General features: G+C 38.7%; 1 protein-coding gene across 4 annotated transcripts in view; it reads left to right on the forward strand.

Moving 5' to 3' along the window:
* Positions 1-27,092, forward strand: part of ELMO1 (engulfment and cell motility 1) — a 310,135-nt gene that overhangs the window by 82,551 nt on the left and 200,492 nt on the right. For all 4 annotated transcript variants that reach the window (XM_051610348.1, XM_051610346.1, XM_051610349.1 and 1 more), the window contains 3 exons: positions 3,586-3,755; positions 16,208-16,243; positions 23,786-23,885. In XM_051610348.1, the coding sequence (XP_051466308.1) occupies positions 3,586-3,755; positions 16,208-16,243; positions 23,786-23,885 (306 nt within the window). The remainder of the gene's footprint in view (positions 1-3,585; positions 3,756-16,207; positions 16,244-23,785; positions 23,886-27,092) is intronic.

Genomic DNA, 27,092 nt, shown 5'->3' on the forward strand with positions numbered 1-27,092 from the left:
TTGGGGTTCCTAAACTCCAAATGGCTATTTGAGTCTCTAAGCAAGTCACATCTAGGATTTGGATCATTAGTTTTCTTTTTAAGCTGACAATCTCATCAAGCTGCTCCTTTTAAGAATTGCTGCTCCCTAAGGGCAACCTTTCTGGCTCTACTTGGAGCAAGTTGTTTAAGACTAGACATAAAGCTTATGCCTCTTTGACAGCCTTTTGAAATGCTGGAGCTTCACCAGCAAGTCTTACAAGCTTCCTGTCTTCCTTTCTAAACAGGAGAGCAGTTACTGCTGTCTTTCATTTACTTGACCAGCCGTGTTTCTGTTAATTCCCTCATACTGGTACTCGGTTGGGCAGATTTTATATATTTATTTATTCTTACCTGAATGATACTTCAGTAAGAACAGAGACATGGCAGCTAGCTCTGATGTTGCTTTAATGAGCAGTGCTCTCTGTCCATCCACTGATGGCTTGTAAATCATTAAAATAGCTCCCTGGTAAGCACTCAGAGTGTATTTCATCTGGGTTTCATTTTTTAATGCAGTTGTAAGTGAGCTGTACGTTCTGTGAGCACCTATGAGTGCTATGGCAACAAGAACGAGGAGGCTTGTGAGAACTTCATGGTGTTCACTGAAGCAATATTTTCATCCATCAGGCACTTGTGATGACAACAGCCAACATTACTTTTGGCCACATTTCCAGTGAGACACGTACCAGAACTCTTGCTGAGACAAATATTTGTTTACCCTTTTAATCAAGGTCTGCTTTGCCATTTTAAGTTCTTTTCTCTTTCAATAGTAGAAGGGGTTTATTGGATGCAGTGTCCTGCAGAATGTGTTTGATGCAAGAGAAGTACAGCTGTGTAGAAACTTTGCTGATGGGGTATTAGCATTGGCATAGTCAGATAAAGCCTGTCATGTTAGTAAGCTCTCTTTTATGTGCTTAAAACAGGGCTGAACCACTTTTGTATCAGAGACAGTGCTTTATGGATTTTTGTGCTCTGTAGAGGGGACCAACTGTCTCTGCTCTAAGATTATTTTTTGGTTTTAGTGGAGCGAATTTCAAAGCTCTCACTGCCTTCAGGGGAAAGAGGATTACAGTATCTCTGTTGATAGATTAGTCCCACTCATGCTGCTGTTCTGCAGTCTAGGTGAGCTGTTAATGCACATCCCTGTGCTGATGTTTTTGGTTTTGGTGAGAGGTGCAGGGATATCTCCTCCTGTGCTTGGTATTGATTCATGTGTGAATCAGAGTGGGTGAAGGAAGTTTTGTCAAAGTACTGTAGTATAAGCAGCTAAAAAAAATTCAGAGCAATCACTGCTATTACAGGAACAAGAAGTTCAACAACCAACTCTTACCTCCCCAAATGACCTCCCTCACCAAGCTGTTTCTACTCTAGACATCCTACTGTAACAACTCAGGAAGACCCAGAGATGTAAAGCATCCTCAGAACATTATTCTTCTTCAGTATACAGGCAACATCTGAATTCCTGCCCACCTCAGAAGAGAAACAGTTCAAAAAAATCTTCAATACTACCATGGCAGCTCCATTTCCCTGACTGGTTGCTCAAATTTAACCTTAAGCTCATTAAGACCTGTGCGCATGTTTTCTTCTACCTTGCCATGATTCTGGAAATTAACCACCCCCACTATCTGCCTCCTGAAGGATACAGTTCTTCCAACTTTTTAGGGGTAGTGGGTCCTTTCGAGAGCTCCTGGACTCAGTGACAATGAAACAAATAGGAAAGATGAACAAAACACCTGATTCAGGTTTACAACTTCCTTCACCTACTCTGAAGAAGGAGAAGAGTTGGAGGAAGTATTTTGTGGCTATCCTGGAAGTTGGAAGTTAGTGGAATCTATTTTTATTTCTTCCATAGGTTTTGGCAAATGATTTAGCCTACCAGCTGCATAAGTTTGAGAAAATAATCTTTTAGTACCATTTGGACAGACATTGCCTTACAGAGACACTATGTAAGGCATTGCTTCCCCACTAAGACTCAAACCAGTTGATAGAGTAGGTAGCAGGGTGGCAGAAAGACCATTAGGACGACAGGATTCTTCCTTTTTATAGATAATGCAACTGCACCATCCAATACTTGAGGCATAGAAAAGCTCAGGACTAAAGTTATTATTTCTTTTCAAGGCTGGGTTAATTGAAGATGTCAACCATACCCATATTGACTCAAAGATATTTCCTCCCCATACATGCTTCTCACAACACAAGTTCTTTCCAAAAGCTGATCGGAGACCATGCATTATTTTTTCTTAATAAAAAATTGGTAGTAACAAACCTTGCTGATCTCAAAATATATCAGGACATTGAATTTATTAATGTTTGTGAAGACCTGTAAAAACATGGCAGTGTTTTTTCTTGTGTTCCCTGTTTAAATGTTCACTTGCACTGAAAATGTCTATTATCTCAGGATCTTGATCTGCAGAGATGACCATCTCTTCAGAATTTATTCATTACTTGAACAGAAAAGGAATTGTCTTCAGCACAGCCTTTTCATATATTTTTCTTCTCCAGCTGAGAAAGAATAAGCATAATCTCAAAGAAAACAATTCTCAGCAAAATTTACCATTAATTTAGTTTCCTAATGACACACAGGTTCTCATTTCCCTTTCATTTCATGCAGGTACAAAGTGAATTTTAGGAAATTGAATTTGGCAAGTATCTATATGTAGTGAGGAGGATTAATTTTCTAAGAAAAGTATTGGCTAGCTAGCTATTAACTGAAGCTTTTGGGTATTGTGTTCAGGTGAGTGAAAGCATCAAAGTGAAAACGTGAGATGTATTTTAAATAATTTGCACAGCTAAAGAGACGGAGAGTTTAATATGCATTATTTAAATATCCATTTAGCTTTTTATCATTAGTGTTCATTTTGGATTTCACTGCTTCTTCCTGTATTTGAAGCATTAATGGGCAGAATAGCCTAATATATGTGGATCTTGAACTTGCATAGACACGTGAGTGATAACATCATAGTATTATGTGGGAAGTAATTATTCCTATTTTTCTTCTAAGAGATTACGTGAGGTTTTGAATTGATTGTGAACAAAAGGAAGAGGGGGAGGAAGTAGCAGAAGGCCTGAATTTGGTCTCTACTGACATAACCTGCTTAGGAAAGTACATGGTCCGCGTTGTTAAAGGTCATGAGAAGTGCGTAAACTGAGTAAGCGTTGACAGGAAAGACAACGCTGCCATCATTAAACTGAGATTGTCTGAGGCAATTAGTTTTATTTTCATTTCTGCTTTTATTGATATGACACACAAGCTCCTCAAGCTAAAGGCTGTCTTCTGTAATGCTTACATTTTGCTTGAGACAATGGGATATCTCTCCATCGCTCAGCTTATGATTCTGCAACAAACCAAATAATTACAGGTGATAATAGACTAATACATGAGTAATATACTTTTGTAAAAAAAATTCATATGTGAGATACTTAATGATTTCTGAGCACGTGAGCGTTAAGTATCATTAGTATTAAACATGGCCATTGTTCCCTTATGTGCTAATGTTTTATTCACTATTGCCATTGTAACAAAAGCTTTTTCGTTGTTTTTGTTTTGCATGTTTTGTTTCTCACTTAGGCTCAAAATGCACAGCAGCTCCATGAGAGGATCCAGTCTTCTAGTATGGATGCAAAGTTAGAAGCACTGAAAGACTTGGCCAGCTACTCACGGGATGTTACGTTTGCACAAGAGTTTATAAACCTAGATGGCATTTCCCTCCTAACACAAATGGTTGAAAGTGGCACAGAGTAAGTATTCTGTTTACAATCTGACATGGGGTGTTTTCATGCCCACTTTCTGAGTACCTGAAGTATTTCTGTGTACAGCTTCCAAGATTATACAAAATAAAACATCTGAAGAGCTCGGGGCTGCTAAGATAGTATATTCATTATCAATGAGAATATTTTTTTAATTTCCCTTAACAATGAATGGGCAGGTGGGGGTTGAGGGTGAGTAAATTAAGAAGTCAAAAGTACCCTCTGTGCCATAAAGTTCCTTGGGAGGCTGTGGTTCTAGTTTCTTTTCTGCCCATTGGAATTTAGATCAATCATTCATAGTATATTTAAAGGCTGATTGTTAAGTGATATAATCTGAAAAATGTTTTAAAATTCATGCTACTGAAAACATGTGGAGCAAAACTCAGTGCTTGCATTATTTCCAATTTTATTGTTTTAATTCTGGCTGGGGTTTTTCAAATGGCAATGGCTTTTTGAAACAAAATTGAAAGCTGTCCTCTGAAAATACCTTTATTATTTACCACAACATCTTAACCAGTTTTCACCATTGGTGAAATTCAGGACCATAGTCCTGGATATGTGTCTGCAGAGGATACAGGAGAAAAGTATTGAGTGGATTGTTGCACTATTAAATTATGTACTAACAGTTACTTATTTCAAGTAGGCTGTTGCTTTCAAGTAGAAGTGTTGATGTTTTAGCATTTTGCAGTCAGTGTCAAATTCTACTGCACATGAAGAAATGAACAATACCCACACCCTTTCCTGAGAGAGAGAAAATTCTCTTACTTATTCATTGGAGGTGTTCAGTCTTGTGGACCAGACTGCAGAAGTAACTTGCTGAAATTGATCCAAATCCTCTCTCAAATGTGCTCAAGTTCCCTTGGAATAAGAAAGTAAATAGTGAGTAAAGCAAAAGTAGTAAGCAGGCCTTGAAATGCAGCACAAATTGTCTCTGATGGTCCCATAAGAGAGATACTGGGGATTTTCCACAGCAAAATTAAGTACTTCTTAGAATCCAGCGGTCCTTAAATTGGGAAATGTAAAAGCACACTCTCACTGATCCCTGCCTTTTATGTGGTCAATGGTTTATTGGACTTTGAATCCCTATTGTCTAACCCCAGCTATATACTGGATTTCTAATAGCTCATGGTTTAATCCTCTGTGTTTCAGGCTTATGGGCTTTATTTTTTTGCAGTGATACGATCTGTGGCAGATATTAAACCATTTAAAAAATAATTTTAAAAGCTTCTAGTTATCAGATTTGTCACTTTGTCTTGTATTGGTATAATATTTGTTTAGGGACCAAATTAAATTTAAAACCAAAGACAGGCTTAACTTGATGTAATCATATGCACGCATTTGCTTCACTAATGAAAAAAAAATATACTGAATGGGCAGGCTTACCTGTGCCTATGAAGATCAGAACATAACCAAAATTAAAAGTCAATGTCTTTATATTTTTTGTATTGAATTTATTTAAGTTTAATGGTTTAACTTACTCCACTGTGGAAGGTATTTAAACCGAAGCACTTTGTTTTCTATTGAAACAGGGAGCGTTCACATTTTTTACACCCATTTCTTCTAGCTGCATCAAGACTGAAGGACATGCCCTCCTCACCCTTCAGATAGCATCTGTACTCCTGTTTTGTAGCTGTGGGATGGGCCAAGCTGTAGCAGACTGGTCTGGATTAAAAATAACTGGTTGGGAGCAAAACTAGTGAAGCCAGCACCACTGTTGAAAGAGCTGCTCAGCAAATTACACCCTGGTAGCAATTCTTGGGTGACGGTGTAAGTTCTTCAAACCTCTGGCAGGCTTGCAGACTGGGCATCTGAGTAGAGTCTGACTTTTTTTTAAGTGGCTTGCATTTGGAGAGATTTCAGATTTTTCTTTTTAGCTGGTGTAATGTATCACCAAAGATGCACTGATTGATCTATCTGTCTAATTTATTTATCAGTGATTCTGCCTATGGGGAGCAATGCTGTCTAGTTTGGGCATTGAACAAAGAGACAGGCTGTAAGAGTTTCCAGCAGCTTCACGTGTTGATGAACTCAATACACTCTGCAGTCTTTTTTTGTGTTCTGCAGCCTAGACGTTCTGCAGCTTCTGAGGGGTCTGCAGGTCAGGTTTTTCCAAGTCTGGCTTTGCAAAGGGAGTTGTAAAGCAAGAACATATGTGCTACGCTATGTACCCTTCTGCTTTTATACTGTGCATCACTGGCTGATAAGCACATATTTAGCAGAACGTGGCCTGTGAGTGAGTAGGGTGTGTATGGGAGGCAAAGAAATGTGGAAGAGAAAGAGGGACAAGGACAGACAGCTTTTTGAGTGCCCTAGGCAGTCCAGGGAAAGCAACTGGAGTCAGTCAGTTGCCCTCATACTTTCTCTATGCTGGTTTCCACTTGGACCCTCTCCCACAGGATGGCACCTGAACAGGCAAAGCAAGCTGAAGCCCTCCTTGCCATTAGCTCCCACTCTGGGCTGTGTGTCCTCAGCACTGTGACCTTGTGGGCTGTGCTGCTGACCAGGTCACCCAAACGCTTCAACCAGCAAGCTCTTTTCCCTCCTTTTCCCTGCCCCAATACTTGCCACTTTATTTTCCCCAATGGTATTTTTAACAGTTTAATTATCCATAGGTGGTCCTACCCAAACAATTGTATTAGCATTAGAAAGGGGGACAGAATTAGAGGAGAAACAAGTCCCTAGAAGTTGTAGGTAAGGACAGAAACTTCTTTGGCCCAGTTTTAGAAGGCAGTGCATTTTGAAAAGATACTTATAAGACATCTTCAAAGGTGGAGTTCTTGCATGTCTTTGAGTTACAGTTGTTTAATCAGCATTGCTTGAATGAGGCTATGTCTCAACCATACAACTGGGAGAACCCTAATGACTTGGTGCTGCTAAGAGCTGGTCCAGCTCCCTGCCCTCTTCTCCTGGTCCTTGTGTGTTAACCTGTGTTCTCCAGTCCAATTCTGCTGCTTTTGTGGTTGTTCTGGTGTCTGAATGCTTTGCAGAGCCATTCCAGCTTGGTCATATGGCTGAAAAGTATCCACGTCTGTTTTGCAGAGTTAAGTTTTTTTGCTCAGTTTGAAACTTGAAGAAGCAAGAGAGGAAGTGGGCATAAGTAGATGCAGAAAAGGCCTTTTTTTGTGGCAACAGACCACTGTATTGGCATGTCATTGAGCCACAACCTGGGAGCGGGCGTGTTGTGGAATGGCATGAGGGTTGCTGGCTGCTCTCCTGTAGCAACCCAGGGGCTGGCACTAAGATTCTGAAGGGGTAAAAAGGGATGGAATGTACCCCATGGGGTGGCTGCTGCTGATCTGCAAGGAGCCCTTCTGTATGCTCTCCCAGCTAGCTGCCCATGGGTTAATGCAGCTGAAGACAGCCCTGCATCAGTAAGCCCAGGCTGAGTGGCGCCTCTGTTCACGGTGTGGTGCAGCTGTGCTAGAAATGATGAATTTTGTTAATTCAAGCTTTATTCTCTATTTTCCCCAAAGGGACAGACAGTGCTCATTAAAAGTACCGTTGTGCTCAGTGTAAGGTTGCTCTGAGGTTTGCTTTGCACGTGGAACTCGTGTTAGGGGCAGCTCTTAAGTTATAATTTGAGTGTGTAATTAAGTTTTAGTGGGCAGCCTCTGGAAAGCAAGACTCCAGCTTTTTATAAAATTTTCACCGAGAAAGAGGCCTTTCTTTATTTATAGTTGGCTTTATTTATTGTGCTACTTACTCATTATGTCAGTGAAGCTGACAACTATAGAAGTACAGTGGCCAGAGTAACAGAATAATGTAAATCCCTAGATTTTTAGTTACTTCTACTTCAATTTGCTGGTGATGAAAAGAAGTAGTCATATAAAAAGTTAACAAGAACTAAGAGTGTTTCCTAGTTAATTTTCCATATGTTATATTGCTGAATATTGAAGAAAATTAGAATTCAGCAGAGAGTTGACTTTCCAGTGTCTCGCTGTTACTATAACTTGAAAAATAACAAATTGAGAGAGGTATTTTTTTATTAGTACTATTTTGCATCTGTTCTGAAAAGTGGTTTTACTACTATGTGTAGTTACCATAATTTGGGCCAGATCTCCTTGAGTGCCTGCTGCTTAAAGCAAATTAACTGTAGACTTGCTGTATCTTGGGACAAAGCCATAGAGGTGGTAGTAGGCAGATAGTAGGGTGCATGGAGCCCTAGTGGTGCTGAAGTGCCTCTTGTCAATATGAATGTACTTATATCATCAGGGATACAACGTGTCTTAGAAACTGTCCACTTGTATCTTGACCCGGTTGATTGTTTTTCCTTCAGGCATGTTCTTGATTCCAGAGCATGCCGTGAGTCTCTTATTAACTGAAGAATTAAAGAAAAAAATCTGGTTTTATGTTTATTTTTGTGGTTCCTGTGACCTATAAATTATAGCAGAGACTGCAAGACAAGTTAGGTCATGAAGAACAAGTACATGCTGATTCAATTTTATAATTATCTATGATGTCCAGTCATTTCTCAGACTGTGTGCGTCTGTGTCACCACACCAGGGGGGTGGATGTGCACACACAACTGTTTTCTTTTTCAGATACATTTCAGAAAGAGATTTCCAGAGCATTTCTAACACTGTTTTTTTGTCTGAAGCCCAGTTTGTGCCTAGTTAAGGGGAGCTGAATATGCACTCCATCTGATTGGATGTATAGGCAATGTTAAAGGGCAGTGTAAGGGTTCGCTGCTTCTGCTCCTCCTCTAGAATGCAATGCCCTAAAATTAGGCAGGAAAGCAATGCTAGAAGGTCGTGGTTACCATAATAATGGAGGAAAAATATGTTCAGGAACCAAACTGGAAGAAATTATTGTGTCTCCTTGCTACCACATCTGAGACAATATAGTTTGCTTATTCAGAGCTGTATTCTGTAGTCTAGCCCAGAATTAATGTTTCAGAAAATCATGGCTGTAGACAGTCTTTCTGACATAGCAGAAGACAGGTAAAGATGTGGTGGGGTTATTTTCCTTGATGTATCAGAAGAGTCGTATGACTGGGACAGACTCTTGGCCTTCCTTAAAAGGAAAAAAAACCCTCATAGTCCCTTATAAAGTAAGAAAAGGAGAATGTAAGTAAAAAGCCATTAACATTGAAGGACCAAAGAGTGAATAATCGGAATCTGAAGTTTATTTTTGTTATTACCAGTAATAATAACAGTCTAAGGACTGGGATGAAAAGGAAGAAGGCCTATACAAAATTTTCAGTATACTTTTTATTGGCACTATCATGGTCTCTTTCATTTGTCACTTGGCTGAAATAACACACAGTTTTTGCCAAAAAAATGAGACTATGCTAAGCTTAGCTGTCTTGACAGTAACCAGAATTGTTTTTGCTGCTGTTGTGAAGGTTGTTCAGAGGTCTGCTTTGCTGATGTGGCTGTGCTGAGCAACTTGACTGTAGTGCAGCTGTGGAACAGGAGCATGGTAGTCAGTGTTGCTTGAACATGGTTGCAAATAGCCTGTTTTTAATTTTAAGGGAGTTGTAATTACTTAGTGCACAGATTGGAGTGAAAAACTTGCTTTAAATTGGGGTGGTTGTTAAAATTCTTTCATCTCCCTATTGGGACTAATAAATGGAGCTAGATTAGGTTCATATAAGCGTTTAAATAAATGTGTATTTGTATGTTTTTTGACTCTTAACGAAGGGAGTCTGTTATTGAACACACACAGTTGCAGAATTGGCTGCTGTACAGCTGGATGTCTCTGAGATGGCAATTGTGCATGCTTTAAGGGCAAATTGTATTGTTTAATGAAATTCTAGCTCTTGGCTTGTCTTACAGAGATAATATTGTATACCAGCCCAGTGGAAAGCGGAAGACAGATTGGTTTGGAGTTATTCCACTGTAACACACTTTTTGGGACGGTTGCTCACATACCTGCTAATGTTTTTTTCCATCTCAGTCTGATGAGTATTTCAGTAGTGCTGTCAAAGCACTTAAGCAGCCCTTGCTCACAGCCCCTTGTTTCTGTCCTACTTCATCTGAAGAGTTATGCCAGAACTGTTTGTAGCAGGCTGTGCTGGAAAACTGGTGTGGATTATTAAAAGTGACAATAAAGGCTACTTTTAATGCAATATTCCTTAACCCATTTAAATTCCCTAATTGAGCTCTTAGTGTTGCCCCTGAAAACAAGCTGTACAAGCACAAATCTCTGGGTAAATGGAAAATGAATTGTCAGAAAATATGACCAATACTAAGCTAGTAGGTCTTTGCCACTAAATAAAATAGTCCTTTTCCACCCCTCCTGGCTTGTGGTTCCGTAGTACTTGCTTCCTCCCATGCTCAGCTCTGGTGCTCATTGGATTCCCAATTAAGTTTGCTAATCTGGCAGAAAATAAGCCAGTTGATGGAAGGAGGAAAATAATTTGTGTTTTTGACAGCACTGGGCTGTTAGGCTCAGCTATTCCTGTGAAGCTTCACCTGGAAGCTTAGATTACTTAATCTGACATCGCTGCCAAAATCAATTCTTGTCCAACAGGGGCTTTACGCAGTCTTCATTTTTTAGTGCTTCTGTAATGTCGGGAGAGGGTGACTATTGTGCATGAGACAAAAATCCAAAATAGTATATAAAATCAGGTTATCCAGTTTTACCACTGGAAAAACTGGTGGTAATGGCAGGAGAATGAGAAAGGGCTGCAGCCCAGTCTTTCAGTGCAGTTCCCATAAAGGAGGAAAGTGAAGTAGGTTTTCTTTAAGGATGGATTTTTTTTGTTGGTTTATTTTTCTCCTGCTTGGTCTCTTTGGTTTCCACATTAGTTTACAGGCTTGGATGCCACCCTCCTTCTCAACAGACGCACACGAGCACAATTTCTTGTATATTCTTTAGATCAATGTCATAGATACAGTGCACGGTACATTTTATATAAAAGCCTCATCTGAAGATTGAACTGTCAAAGGTCACATATTTGAAGAAAGGAAGGGGAGAGCTGATGCTCCTTGTCCTTCCCCCATCCTAAATACCTTTTCTTCAGCGTTGTTTTTCTTTCCTTGTTCTTAAGAATATTAGCATTTAAATGACTCCTGCTAAGTGGTGATATTCGAGGTCAACAAGGTCAAACAAGGGTTTAGAGTTGGGGCACCTTTGGTCCTTGTACAGCAATTTTTGCACATGAACAGGTAGAAGTTTTTGCAGTCGGGTCTTTGCTAAGCTGGTCTCTGCTGGAAGCTGCTCATGACATAACTGGCGGTATCTGAGCAAGTATGAAGTCTGTATGGCTTAGGGAAGTCCAAAGGGAGCTGCTGCTCCTTGGATTTCAGATGGAAATGTGTAACAAAGTTCTTTTGAGGCCAAACAGGGAACATATTATAGTAGCGAATTCAAGGTCAACACCTTGTTGACAGGAACACGGAAGAGGAGGGGAAGTAGTTCTACTGTTTGTTGTTTGGCAACCCCTTTTGTGATTAAGAGAGTAATTCCAGTAGTTGATTTGTATTTCCAAGTATTCTTCAGAGTACCAAGCTGGACAAAACTTTTTTTTTCCTTTTTTTTTTTTTAATCTCCAGATAAAAGTTTAGTTGTTGAGGAGCTTTTGTCCTGAAATCGCAATCCATCGCCCAGTGTGCAAGAAACCGACCCACACACAAGAGTCGGGATATTTGCTTTAATATCCAGGTCTGTGCGGAAAAGGGAGCAAGGTGGTATTCCACAAAGCAAGCCCTGCTTCCCGAAGGTCAAGGACTACTTATACTCAGAAACATGTAAAATTATTTCAGCTGAAATGATAGTCACTCAGATACGTGGTTGGTGAACCAGTTCTTCACTTCCATTTAAAGTGACAAAGCTTAAAAATTTTACTACTCAAAGAGTAGGGGGTTTTTCTTAATAAGGATCCCTCTAGCCTTTGGATGGGTATTTTAGTATGCTAAGAGGACATTAGTATACTGATGAGATGTTAATAGAGTGAGTCAAATTAGTCAGTGTTTTCTACCTAGTGCTCAAGGCTATAACCAAGATAAGTTGTGGGCAGAACTCCCTTCCATCCCTTTTGTTTGTCTGGCAGGCTTATGTCTCAGGGACAGGCTGTTGACTACTTGGGATGTGGTTTTTACTGATTCTTGCTGCTACGGTGTTAACTCTTGTTTTTATTCTACATGTCTGTTTGTTCTCTCTTACGTGATTTTACCCCAAAATTTTACTTCAATTAATAACCAACATCAGAACCAAGAAAAATAAGGAGGAATGCTTAAAATCTTCACTTCTGCAGCTTTCCAGGATGTTTTTGTCTTTTGGACTGTGGCGCTGTGTGATGTGGTAGCTGTGAGGAGTGGATGTGCATAACTTAAGTCATTTTGCAGATTTCATCCAAATAATCTATCACAGCCTCCTGGCCAGTGCTTCCAAGACTTCATTTATATGTGATAGCCACACCTGATACAGACAGAAGCCAGACATACATACTCCTGTATATTTGTCTTGTCATATTTCTAAACAGTGCCCGTTATTCAGGTTGTAGGCCTATCTTTGTGTTTAACTGAAAAGCAGTGGCCAGATACTGATTTAATGTGATTACGCAGGTCATTCATCCATCATCCCATCAGTTTTTCTATACAGAAGAACATTTTTGTAAATGTCTCCCACCTTTGCTAATACTTGACTGTCTGAAAGACTTTTATGTTCAGGGGTATTTTTATCCTGCTCTGAACGACTTTGAACAGTGCAGGCTCAGAAACATCAGTTGCAATGACATGGTGTGACTGCTTTAGCTCTTGGCATCACTAACTCCATGGGTCCACACTGGCTTTCACAAGGAGATGACATGTTAGTACTTCTCCCCAGTGGCAACAAGCCCTGACTGTCCACTGTGTGTTCTTCCAGCTGGGGTTTAGAGTTGGGGTACCTTTGGTCCTTGTACAGCAATTTTTGCACATGAACAGGTAGAAGTTTTTGCAGTCGGGTCTTTGCTAAGCTGGTCTCTGCTGGAAGCTGCTCATGACATAACTGGCGGTATCTGAGCAAGTATGAAGTCTGTATGGCTTAGGGAAGTCCAAAGGGAGCTGCTGCTCCTTGGATTTCAGATGGAAATGTGTAACAAAGTTCTTTTGAGGCCAAACAGGGAACATATTATAGTAGCGAAATGTCAAAACCAGTAACTTATTGTTAATGTTTATTTAGCATTATGTTGGCATTTGTTTTGAGATTTCTCCCCATATAAAAATTTCTGTCTGAACCTTTCACAAATGCTGTTTAATTTACCCTCATAACATTTGTGTTTTGGCCATGGTTTTGTTCCCATCTGTGCAAATGCAATTGAGGGATAATTTCTAAAAAAAAAAATAAATCTATATCTATAAATATAAGTACTGAGCTAATTGCAGTATCTAGATCAGTAAGGCTTTCAGCATTTTTGACCATACCTATGGTAACTCACCCAGGAAGCATTTTACAGAGCTATCTGATTGCTACCATGGAGTCAGCTCTCTAGAAGAAGCAACAGTTGTGTGTATTTAGAAAGAGGAAAGCTGATAGAGGTAGCAGACTGTACTTGCTCCTTTCCAGGCTGACTTGCTAGAAGAGTTAGCTTGGCTGCTCCTTCAATGGTAGCTTTAGCATGGTCTGTGGGTGAATATGAGAGGAACTTATGCTTGTGCCAGGTCCTTCTGTATTAGTTTTTTGGTTCAATGGTAAGATGAAAATAGCATGCAGTCCTTTAGGTAACAGCCTCCACCTGTTCAGTGGTAGAAGTCTATCTATAACCATCCTGTACCGTGTTACTGCAACTTTTGATATCCTGGATTAATTGTGGCTCTTACCATGCTTTCCAAAGCAACAGATGAGTAGAAATTGTTTGGTGTAAAAGAATGGTTATCTTTCAAGTCGAAGTTGCTGTCTTTGTATTGCTTCATCAGAGAAGTCCCATATTATTTCTCTATATTATTCTAAATCTGTATTTTCTTTACATTGCACATCTTCTGACCCCAAGTTAACTCAAGATGAGTAAGAGTTCTATAAATGCCAAGAGAACTGCTGTCTAAATGTTCTAGGACTTGGACCTTTGTTCTTTATTCCCTGCTCTCAGTCATGGAGAAAATGCACCTGATTATAACCTGTTGTGAAAAACCTCTGGCAAAACTGAGTCAGCCCTTTGAAGTGCTACCAGTCTGCAAATACTACTCTCATTTCTCTTTGATGTCAGACAGACACAGCACCAATCTCAAGTTTACTTGCTGTTTCATCAAAGCCAGCACCTATATGAAAAGCATCTGTTTTAAAAACTGGGCTCAGGAGGGTGCTATGAAGTTTTGCTGGCATGTGCTACATAAGGTTGCTTGGATCCATACCCATTTGGGAGATGACAAAAACCATTTGTGGTGGTGGTTTTTCTTGTTAGTTTTTAGCAGACTCTCCTGCAGCAGGGAAGCACTCTGTAGAAGCACAGGAATTACATTCTACTGAAGTCGAAATCGCCTGTTGTAAGAAATGCTTTGAACTTTTCTCCTTCTGAAAGCATGTTGAGGGTAATATTTCTCCCCTTTTTAAGACTGTCTAATGATCAGGGTGCTGTTTGTTTGCTGATTATTGCTGGCTACACAGCTGTTGTAACAATAAAAAAACAAAGCCATGACAATGAAGAACAAAATATTTTCACATTTCTAATTTGAGCTAAACTGTAGCCCCATCTGTGTGTGGATACACGGTAAACTGTCATCATTATCTTCAGGCATGAGTACAGATCCCAGCAAGCAATGTAGGATTTCAAATCACTGTTCTGTGATGTATGCTCTGTGTTCTCTCCTCTAATGGTTACACAAGACAGCCCAAAAGTTGCCCTCTCTGAGACCGGTCCTTTTTGAAAAGGAGATCTTTGCTGTCTGTGTAAAAAGCACAACATTACTAATGCATAAACAGAATGGAAAATGCAAGGTAGGGGGAGTAACTGCTATAGCAAAGGAAACAATTTATATATGTAAGTATATATATATATAAAAAATATATATATATAAAAAAAGATAAAGTCTAGCCAAGTTTTGACAGTCGAGTCAGCAGCTGGAGTGCTAGGAGCCCTAGAGGGGCTGTGGGCTGAAAAGCATTGGGGCAAGTGTAAACGGGGAAGACTTGAGGTGAGGGGAGACAAAGAGGAAGGAATGACCTCCTTGTTCTCCTTTTGAATACTAGTCTGCCCCTTGTGGAGCTGCAGCTAGCGCTCTGAAATAAAACTGTGAAATAGATTTAGGAGATACAAGAAGGGGTGAAGTAGGAGATGGATTTTTTTTTTATTTGTTTAGGTAATGTTTTATAAAAATGTTACTTATCTTGGATGCCATTTTTACCATTGATAGTCTCTTTGGCTTGCTTATTAACATTATCAACAGTTTTGAAGCTGGTTATTAGCAGGAGGATGACTTGTAAATTGTGATGAATGGACTACAACTTTCATATGGACTTACTATTTGCTCCCCTTCCCCCACCCCCCTTAATATTTGCCCTTTAGTTTCCTGAATATACTAATGTGATGCCATAGTTTCTGGTTCACTAATGACAGACAACAGTGGATAGGAATTGCCTAAATAAAAAACTTGGAGGCTACATTAAACTTCTTGTTGCAACTGGAAACCGTGTATTTTGGAAGCTACTAGGAAAGCAGGAACATCTCATTGGAGGCTGTGTGTGCAGCTTGGCCTCCTGTCAGGAAGTGACACTTTGCATTGTCTTTCTCAAGTGGGTTGATTCAGCACCTTGAGTCTAAGCATGTCCATTGGTGTGTGAATTTTAAAAGCAACAGAGCTACAGGTCAGCTTACATGTTCTGTTGGAATAAGGCTGCTGCAGTGTATTCATGTGTCATGGAGCTGGTGCCAAGAGGCTTTTGAGTTGCTGAGTTAATTAACTCTGAGAGTTTTTAACTCTCTGGTTAAAAAAACAGGGTAAATTTTTTGCCCCCCTTTGAAGTCAACAAAAAACTTGTCCCTGACTTTAGGTCAGGATTTTGGTCAGTTTGTCCTAGCTATACAGCAGCTTTCAGCCATGCTGACAGCTCTGACATCAATATTTGTTATAGAGTCCGGAAGTAAAGAAGCTTTTCAGACAAGGAACTACGTGTCATAGCAAGTAGGCAGAATATGTAAACCTTTATTGTTTTGTACCAAAGGCTTATTTTACACAAATACCTAACTAATTTAGGATGCCTAGACATGTTTAAAGGTCAAGAGAAACATATTGCAAAGAAATCTGATGCATTGCCCCTATCAACTGTCTTCTCCTTTTTTTCCTAACAGAAGTTAATACAAGTATTCTGAACAAATATTTGAAATAAATTTTGAATGTTCTTTACCAGTTACTGATCTCTTTCTATTCACAGCAAATTGTTAGCAATTTACTGCCTCTTATTTTGTCTGTCTTTGAGTTTTATGAATCAAGTAGGGGTGTGTGGGGGCGTGTGTGTATGCATAGGTAAATAAAGTACAGATGTTTTCAAGTGTGTCTCCTCACGTGCAAGTTTTAATTTTGCAGACGATATCAGAAATTGCAGAAGATAATGAAGCCCTGGTAAGAACCCGATTAGATCATCACCTTGCTCACTTCCTCTTCTTTTGCATGACTTGAGTTCAGGCCCTTGTGCTAATCTCTATATGTAGCTACAACTGTGTGTATTCATTCAGCCAGTCTTCAGCATTCTCTGTTTTCTGCTCTTTGATGCCTGTTAAAGTTTTCTTTTGAAGCCTTTTTTGCTTTGCTTGTGGAATGGGTGCTTTGTTTCTGTAACTTCGGCAGGGGCTTCTGCTGTTTCCTAAGTAAGGCTTTTGTTTTGTTTTTAATTTGAGTAAACAACTTTCCTGCTTTCTCCAATTCCCTTCTTAAATTTGTCTGGCTTACATGATTGCTAGTAGGCAATTGTAGTTGTTGGTTTTAGTGAGATGAAAGTAAGAGTCATTGTGCCAGTTTGAATTCCTATTATTTGCTGGTGCCAGGTAATGCTAATTGTTGCAGATAACTGCAAAAAGGAAACCTGTCATGTAAAGGGCCTCATATCAGAAAGTTCAGAAACATGCTTATTGCCCTGGTGATTTGGAATGCAGCTCTTTGGTATGCTTCAAGTTAAGCACAGGCTTCACAGGCTTTGATAAATTGGACCCCAAGAGATACTCTAATATCTTGATTGACTTGCAAGTTGGACATGTCAAGAATATCTAAAACCCAAGGAAGCAAAAGAGTAATTAATCAATTAACCATGCATCTGTGACTCTTAAGAGTTCGATAGGGTTTATCATGCTGGAAATGCAGCTCCCCATCTGAAACCATGCTAAATCTTACTTTCAAAAACCTGCTGTAAATTAAGTTTTGAAACATTTATTATTAAATTATTGTCTAAAAGGTAAACTAAACAGTAAGAATAAATTTGGCAGGAAACTTAAATCCTTCTCAACATTCGCTTTCTTAACCTAATACAAAGTAACTTGTTTCATAATAGGAAAGTTTAGATTCCGAGGAAAATTATTAAAATGGCATGGGGCTTTCAGAATTCTTGGCAGCATCAGCCCTGCTGAGACAAGGTACCTCCTGTGCCTTTAGATGGTGGGTTTTTTTTCTCACTGCTGTGGAAATAGTTCAACAGTTTTATTACTTCAGCATCTCTCTGCTTCTGAATTCTTTTCTCCTGTAGGCTTCTCTACGTTAAGGTATGTGATTGTCCTCAAGACAGTATTAAAATACTGACATAGTTGCATTGCACCCTGCTTTTAGAACCTGATTATACTGATCATCTGGATTAATTTTTTTACACAGTTTAGTTTTGCTTACTCATGGGAACAAGGCATTACTCACTTCAAGAGGATTCTTACTGATCAGTGCAGATGTAAAAAGTGGATGTGGCTAATGTTTATTCTAACCTTGGAAATTAAGTCTTTGCCAGTAGAAACTTAAATTTACATTGGGCACACAGTTTAGTATTTTGATTCCCATCAGTAGTACATTAAATGATACAATTAAAATAACACAAATTCTTGAGTTTGGGACTTGTACTAAAAAAAATACCGGAGCCATTGGTCAGGGCATGAATCCAGTAGTTCTGGAAGTTGGTCTGTTTGTACATTTTGAAGGTAGAGTGTAGACACTAGTGCTCTATGAGTGTAGTTACTGCACATTCTATTTTTCACCCATATATTAATGAGAACAGGTCCAGTGAAACAAAAATTATAAAAAACCCCACAGATTTTGGTATAATCAACTAAAGTAAACTTTACAACTTTGTGGTCTCAACCTGCTTTCTTCACTAAATAAAATTAAATAAACTAAATACTAATTTTAAAAAAAGTTGATTTACAAGACGATGTATTTCATTAAGTGCCAGTATTTCATTTCATCTCTGATAGCCTGCACATGCTAGCCTGACTTAATTAAAACCTGATTTTCACAGGGAGGCCTTGTTTAAAAGCTTTCTCCTCTGAAGGAAGTTCTTCTAAGATGTGCATTTCTTTGTCTCTGTCTTTTCAGTTTTAGGGATTTCCATTTTGTTTTGGGATTTTATTTATCCCATGGTGGCTAATACTTGGATTAAAAAGAAAGTAATAACTCTATCAGTTGACCTTTGCATTGCAGAACTGCATGACAGGCAAACCACGCTGATTGGAGAGTGAGCTTTTTCCTGTGTAGTTAGTTATGCCTGGTCTTTTAAGAAAAGCTGGTCCATTTAAGGAAATTACCATGAAAAGAGCAAAATCAGGAATTTAAAAGATGGGGAATAAGAGAAAAGGTAATTCTAATTACATCTTCATGAAGAACCAGTGTGTAATAGTTACTCTGGGCTAGTTTCCCATGCAAACAAACGCTTAATGTACCTCGCAGTGGATTTAGTCATACTCCATAACAAGAGCATCTACACCTGGATTTATTCAAGAATAGTTACAGTTCTGTTTAAAATTCACAGCTTGTTTTCATTAATCAGAGTTAATTTTCAAGGGGTTCAAAGCTATTTCAGGTTTTTGGAATGCAAGTGGTTTAAGATTAGTAGGGCTGATCCCCTGTAATGAACACATCGAAACTGTACCACAAATAAATATTTCAGTGGTGCTTGGCACGATGCAAAAAAACAAAAAGGAAGGAAAAAAAAAGGTGTCAGTTGCAGTGTAGCAGTTAAGTGCATTTTCTGTAATCATCTAGAAAAACTAGCAACTACCCTGCAGATTGTTCAGTTGTTTTCAGTTGTACTGAGTAAGTATCAAGTAGGTGTGAATTGCTCCTAGTTTGATTTGAAGGTGGCTTAGCTTCATCCTTGGAAAGGTGACATGAAGAAACAGGGTAGTGGAGAAGCAATGAAGAGGAGCCATAGCAATAAAAAAAAGAGACATGTTCACACTGTGCTTGCAAAGCATCCTGCTGCATCATCAGTCTTCATTTTAGATTTAGTTATGCTCTTGCCCCTATGGCTTTTCCAGAGCTCTTTTCTTCTGATTATTAGATATATTCTGTTCCCTTGTTTAAATTTATTCATGGCCGTTTATCATTGACAACTCTAACTTAAAAAGCTGCTCTTACTCTTTGATGTTGACCTCAATGATGTCAGAGCTTTCAGCTGCCCAGTATTAGGCTGTGAACACAGTTGCTGAATGATAAGGGACTTAGAGTTAACTACTTCCTTAACTCCTGCGTTTAGTGGCTGGCTGCTACTCTCTTCTTGTCTCCTGCCCAGTTAAAGCTGTTGTTTTGCTGCCTCCCCTCTGCACAGAGATGAGCTTTCTTTTTGTTTTGCCCATGGAAAATGGTTTGTGTAAAGATGTCCTGTCTTTGGCTTCTAGTCCTGATGAGCTTGTGGCTGTATCCTGGTTGTGACCAACAAGCAACAGTTAATTTCCAAGTTCCCCTATGCAACTTTTATAATGTAAACCATGAGATGGTCCACGTAGCTTTATAAAAGCTCATATTGCCTTTTTTGGTATTGTTTTGTTTGTGGGTTTTTGGGTTGTGTGGGGTTTTTTTGTTTGCTTTTTGTTTGTTTTGTTTTTTTAACATATTGACAGCTGAGCCTGTCTCAATGTAAAGAATCATTTGAACACTTGAATATTTTTCCCTCCTCAGCTGCAAGACAGTGTTTCTTTTGGTATATGTATTAAACATTTTTTTTTTTTTGCTTCAGAAGCACCTTGGGCATTTGAGTGCTCAAGTCTCATTAATTTATTTTGATAAGAAATCCAAATTACCTTAGGCATCTTTCAAAATATCAGATGTGGTTCTATATATATGCATCTGAGGATTACTTAGCACATGTGATAAAAAGGTGACTTAACATGTAGAAATGACACTGTGAAGGCAGGTGAGAGACAGTTGTGGTGGTCAGGTTCACATGCACATTCCTGACATTTTTATTTTTAGGAAAGACAAGCTAATATGAAAATCCATGGAGGGTTTTTTCTTCACAGTTTCTTAAAGTAAGAATGCAGAAAACTCAGGAATGTGAATTAACAGGCTTTGACCTGATTTTTCTGTAAAACGTAGAGATGTGCAAGGCAGCTCTTGACTTTTCAGTCAGGTTTGTCTGAGGGGTTGAAGTGCACAGGCTGTGGATCAGAGCAAGACCCTCTATCCATCCATCCACACTAGAACACTTGGGAACAGCCAATGGTGTTACAGACCTCAGCCTTCTGCTTCTTCTGAAGCTTTTGCCAAGAGCTGCTGTAGGGTGAGGAGGTGCTTCAAGACCAGCTCACCTGTTCTTTCAGCAGTGGTTAGAAGAGGGGAGTTGAACAACAGAGAATGGGGAAACTTCATCAGCTGCCCCTGCGTGAAGTATCCCCATCTAAGAGCCAGAGCCCTGCAGAGTGTTCAGGAGGAGGAATTGTACCAGTAGGTTGCCTAATAACATAGATCATGAAAATGTCAGTGTTAGTAAGATATGAAATTGCAATTACACAGTGCATCTTTCAGGTAATTTATCCATTCTTGCTGTGATGACACACATTAAAAAGCACCTTCATCAGGAATTACCATCAAACTATGAAGCCATTTAGCCAGAGCAGCAAGGGTTTGATACTTAAAGAACTGTTGTGCCTTATGCTGTGGATTAGTTTAAAAAGACTATATGAAAAAGAGGCCCCATCATTTTTCAGATGTTTTGTATGACTAAAACACTCACTGAGATTTCGAGTTAAACAGCTCCTAGCACATATTTTCTAAGATAACTACTTTTATGAACAAGCTTTGATTCCCTTGAAATTTATAAAATCTATTCTGTCTACCACTCTTAATAGTCTGAGTGCATCTTTGCCTGTGTGACTTGAAATGAATTGCTTGGAAGTTTAATTCTACCTATCTGCTCATATTTAAACACATAACAATGAAACAATACCTCTCCCATTGGCTTTCAGATACTTTAATCCTTATCTTGCTCTAGTTACCCTGGAGATTGCTTTCATCCCTGTGCTATTTCTAATACTTATCCTTCAAGCCTGGCTTTTGACTTTTGCTATGCTACTTAGTGTATACATGTGTGTCCAGGTGCTTGTGTATAGCTATATATTTAAAAATACTATGTATGTGTGGTGCTGCATAATAAATACAGTTGGAGTATTTCTTGCTGCTTGATTAGTCCCAGTGTTGCACCTCTTCATTCTCACTAGTTACTTGAAGCAGTGACCTGGGAGTGACATATGGTGAGCTGTCTCGTAATTTAAAATTGAAAAGTACTTTCACCTTCTGGATCATAAATGGTTGTCATTGTCACACCTACTAAAACAAGGTTTATACATTAATACCAGTATTTTCATCTCCATAAACCCAGTTATGTGGCAGAGGCTGGATTAAGTTGCAGGATTAATCAGTAGTTGTATCCTGAAGTCCAGCTGCTGCTGTTCTGAAGGTGAATGGCTCTATGCAGGTTTAACACAGTTTAAGTAATCCTCTAAACTGTGCCCATTGTTAATGGGGATTAGTTTTAATATGCAATTAATTTAGAGAAGAGTATTCATGTACTAAATACAGGTTAATTGACTAAATTTTTAAACAATACATGAGAAAAACTAGACGAGATAAATTTTCTGCTTAGTTTAATGCTGGGAGAGATACTTTTGTCTGCTTCTCAACTTTTATGGCCTATCTTTTTGTAGATTTTTTTTTTCTTTTCAATGAGATCTAATTTAGTCTAGCTTCTTAAAATATCAGAATTCCATATATATGTGGAAGTATTCTGTCATGAAGATGCATGAGAATTTGGTACGAGTTTTTAGAAGGAAGCCTTTCCTAGGCATGCTGGTTTATTTGTGGATTTGTAAATATCCATTTTATGCAAAAGGAATGGACTGGGGAGAATGACAGGACTGGAGCTCATTACATTTCCTGCAAAGTCTTATTGTCATCTTATTATGAAATCCTTGATTATTTGGAATGCTGATGATGACATTTTAAATCTAATTTAATTCTTAAAAGCGTTGCAGTATTAAAGAAAATACAAACAACCAAAACCAAGGAAAAAAACCTACCCCCCTGCTCCCCAAAACAAAACCAGAAACTTCCAGATCATGTATTTGCTGAATGAAGTATTTGTTGCAGAATTACAGTTCTGCAGCAGTAATTACAACTACTTTTTAAATACACTGTTATTTCTCCTGTTTGATGTAAGGTTTGGGTTTGGTTTTTTTTGTGTCATAAACAAACAAACCCACTGGGGGGGACACCTTACTTACTGTGGAAGAGGAAGGTATGATTTGAGTTTGTTTTGTTTTACTAATAAAATGTCAAGAAATTTGTTTTTAGTGGAGGGTGTGGAGTTTTGATGAACAAGAGCTCCTGTCTTAAATTAAGGGTCCACAAAGGGCTGCATCTCGCTCTCGGAATTCCCTAAAAGGCAGATGATAGCAAATCCAGTAAACTGGCTATTGGAGTTGTTAGATTGAACCTGATTTTCTGCCTTATTCCTCTACACTGCAGTGCACATCTTCCATCTGAGTGGATGTTCACTTATTTATGTTGAATTGGTGCAGGATAACAGAGGAGCAAATCACACAGTAAGGATTACATTGCTTAATTATGGCTATAGTATTAGACTCCAATTTTCAACATACTGACCATTGCAGTTCCAATCTGACAGAATTTTTTCATTTTATCTTTTTATGAGGTGTCCTGTTGCGTTAAAGTCACTGGGACTATTCAGGCTGTTTAGACTGATTGTATGCTTATGCTTGTTAATGGCTTAGTGGCAGAGTACCTTGCAGGCAGTCTGGCAATGCCCTTAAAGGTAATAACACCCTGCTTCATTTCAGGCTCTTGTTTTGCTGCTTGTTTTGAGTAGTTAACCTCACTGAAGACTTAATAGAAATCATTACAGCTGATTTCTGCTAGTGCAGCTAGTCAGGTTGTAGCAAGTCTTTTATGTTTTGTTCATAAAAAGATGCATTCACTCTCAAAGTTACAGGTATAAATATACAGGTATAAAATGCCGTATAGTGGCCTGCAAACCCTAAATAATTTGAGCTGCATGCTTAGGTCAACCGTGGGAACTTTGCATTTAACTTGGCATGTTTGCCCATAGATAAACAAAAGGAGATGCATCTTTAGGTTCAAAGAAAGAAATTGAGGCATAAACTGTTGGAAAATTTCTGCTCAATAGAAAATCTCTTCTGGCGTGTTCTTAAAATGTATTTGCTTCCTTGTAAGAGAAGGAACAAAACAATCCACTGTCTACCAATCTGCTTGAGACAGAGGTACCAAAATGTGGTCCTTCTGTATGACAGGCAGTTAGAAGCATTTCCCTAAGTTTCTAAGAAAGAGCTCGCTTCTCTTCTTCTGTTAGGTTTAAAACTCTGAATTTATAAAAGAAGGTTATTTTGTACTGTCTGATTTCCTTGAGCGTTGTAGATAGGGTTCTCCTGGGGGTTAGTTTCTTACAAAATTGCTTTCTTCCAGGTGATTATTCTTGATGTCCATGCTAAATTGTTTTGGAGACTATCTGTTGCACGGCCTCTCTTGCTCTTTTCTGCTACCTCTTAGTCTGTAATTGGCTTCATTTCCCTGCTTTTCTGAAAGCTTCCTGCTGCTTTATTCCCTTGGTCATTGCCCTGCTTCATCAATGGTAAATGTTGTCATGACTCCTGTCTCTTGCAGCTTTGGAGATATGTTGTCCTTTACACTGACTGCATTTGTTGAGCTGATGGATCATGGGATTGTATCGTGGGATACATTCTCTGTGGCATTCATTAAAAAGGTAAATTTGTAATCAATGCTGATTAATCTGTTCTATATCAGTTTTCGTCTACAGTTTTAAATTTTGGAGGTGAGTCACAGTTTTATTTTTCCAGGTGCATTACTTAGGTCATTGGTGAAAAAGTACATGGAAATGGAAAGAAAGTGCTATTTCAAAATATAAATCTGTTTTTGCAGGGTCTGGCCGAACTTCTGCTGAAATCAATGGGAGTGAAATGGGGTCAACACTGTATTAGGCTTATTACACAAGAAACTGCTTGCTCAATTACAGAGTGACCTCCTTGTGCAGATACTTCGCAGTTAAACCAAAAATTAGTATTTTGATTTAATTAAAATTAAAGTGAGTAATACCACATTTCTTCAAACAAAACCAGCACTGAAATGTTTCCTCTAGGGGTATGGGAGGAAGAGAAATGAGCTTGATTAAAAATTGAAATTGAGCTGATGTCTACTGAGTTTATAAAGTTGAACTCTGTCTACCTGAATCTTGCAGCTGAGTTCTGTGGTTTTGAAACAGACCTTTCCATAATTTGCAACATTATTTTATTTTCTTACATGTAGGAGATACTCAAAAGCAGCAGAAACACAGCAGTACCCTTTAAGTACAGAGATTGAACAGATTTCAGAAAAAAAGGTTTTTTACTAATTTAACCCTTTTCATTTTATTGTGGGGGATAAAAAACAACCCAGACCTCTTTACAAGGAACAAGAACTTCAAGCCAGATAGAGCTCAGAACTTCAGTTGCAGTGTGTTTCTGAGTTATTTCACTAACTTGGGTATCAGAAGCAGTAATGGAGCGAATATAATCTGTGGCAAAGATCTTTTCATTTTAACAGAGTGTATCAGAGCAAAGGCTTTTCATTTAAATTTGGTTAGAAAATTGTTACCACCAGAGGAAAGTACAAATATTCTTTAGTTGCCGAAAGTGAAAGAAGAATCAATTGTGAAAAGAGCATTAGATATTAAAACTCAGTTTTGGTCATTAAAGTTGATGGATGCTACTTGTAAGAAAAATTAGTATAGTCTATCTGGTTTTTACACTTTTTTTTTTTTTGCCAGTCTAGCAAAATCTTGCAGTCTTGTTAGATTATGATGATGATTGTTCTCTTTTCATGGCGAAGAAAATAATACAACTGGTTTTTCACTGACTTCGTTAAATACAAGGTCAAGCCCAGAACACCTCATTTCCTAGGGGAGCCTACCAAGAAGTGTATGAAGCAACTTGATAAAATGAGTTTAAGTCAATTTACTTTGTTAGTGACTCAAAATTCCTGCCTTTGTCTTAACCCTTCTGCCCTGCGGGTGACTACAAGAGAAGGTGTTGTGTGCAGCCCTATTAATGGCTCATCTTTTGTGTCTGGCACTTCCATAGGTTTCCCTGGACAGTGATCCGATTTAAAAAGCAAAACAAAAGACCCAAACAAAAGCATTCTCACAAAGCACCTATGAAAACCAAAACTGGCAAATAAAAACCAAAAGAGAAACTGATGGAGAAGAAAGGGACTAAGGAGAAGAACAGATGAGTTAGAAGAGCAACAGAAGGACAAAGAATGACAAAAATAGAGGAAATGGGCACAAATGTGTCCTGACCTGCCACACAGTTGGGAGCCAGAGCAGCAGAGCCCTCAATGAGGCTCTGTGGGCAAGGGGCAAATCTAAAGGAACACTTTTTGGACCATGTCTGTCTGGCAGCCATCTGCAGCTTTATTCTCACTTGCTTCTCTGACCTTGGCTTTTGACAGGCCACTTGAGGTTGCTGATGGGTTTGCTCAAGCGGCTGAGAGGATGGATAAAGGAGCTGATAAGTTTCTGCTAGCTGAGGGGGAACTTTGCTGTCAAGTGCTTCTGCCCTTTGAAGCTGTCTCACGTGTAAAATGGAAGCCAAACTGAAACGGGGAGGAATTAATTGGAACAGTTTTCTTGACTAGTTTTCTAACTTAAAATGTGGAAGCTGGAGGAGTCCTCAAGGGGAACCTCTAACTGCTTCTAATGACTAAATACTTGGTGTTGGATGCATCCTTTGGGTACATAAAGACTGCTATTCCAACTGCTGCAAATAAGAATTGACACTTTCAAGGAGAGCTTTGTTCCTTATCTTAAGGGAAAATAGCATCATTTGAAAAAACTTCCTTATGATATGCAAGATTCTCGCAAGACCTTTGTCTTGCTTATGACAATAAAATGTTTTTGCAGCTTCTGTAGTTGCTTAAAGCATTTGGATGCCCAGTTCTTCAGAAAATGTCTTATTAATTGCTTATCAAAATACACTATACAAATTTGCTACTCCCATCTTTAGTTGCTGCAAGAGGAGAAATAAACCTTGTAGTGTTGGTTGAGGTAGTTGTATCAATAATTTTAAGATATATTTTTAATTGGTGTTTCATAACTGTGATGCAGAGTCTTAACCTTGATGAACTGTTTACTCTGCCTTCTAAAATGTACTGTGCAGGAAAAGGGGCTGGCAGTAGGCAAAGTATTTCTGTCTCTCACAACTCTCAGTTGGGTTTTCTGTAGTCAAGAGCAACCCGTACTGGAAAATAAGATGCACGCTTAACAATTTTACTATGCATTTAGGACTTAACAGAGCACAAAATGGTCAGATTTTTTATGTACATTTCTGACACCAAAATGATCCAGGCAAATAAATATATCAGTGTTCAGCAGATCTGTTTTCCTTCATGGTTCTTTCCCTGTGTGCTTTTTGTTAGTTGCAGGGTTTATTTTTTTAATTTAATTTTTGGTTTTTTAACTTTTGATTTCTCTCCTGTCCTCTAAGTGATGCTGAAAAGGAAAGAGAACTCAGATGATGTTTAGTTTTCTATACGTTTCTTATCTACCCTCACTCTACCTGTTTACCTCCTTTTTCAGCAGAGCACTGGGGCTAAACTTGTAAAGGCATTCTGATTCGTAATTTCCCTTGAAATTGATTGAAAGTTAAGCACCCAGCCACTTCTTTTTTGTATAGCTATATATGTCCTGATAGGACTATGAAGATATTAAGGTTATGGGTATTTTGCTGATCACATAGTTTTATCCTTAATGACACACTCCTATGTGACAGGTATTCATGTGAAAGTGCAAAGTGATGAAGTTGCTTATTTCTGGAGGAGAGGTGGTATTTCTGTGAGCCTTCATTACTTTTATCATCAGAATTTTTGATAAATGAATGCAGAGTTATTTTTTAATGTTGAAAGCCCTCTCTCTGTG

Source organism: Apus apus, chromosome 2 (genome assembly GCF_020740795.1).
Source record: "Apus apus isolate bApuApu2 chromosome 2, bApuApu2.pri.cur, whole genome shotgun sequence".
NCBI classification, from domain to species: domain Eukaryota; kingdom Metazoa; phylum Chordata; class Aves; order Apodiformes; family Apodidae; genus Apus; species Apus apus.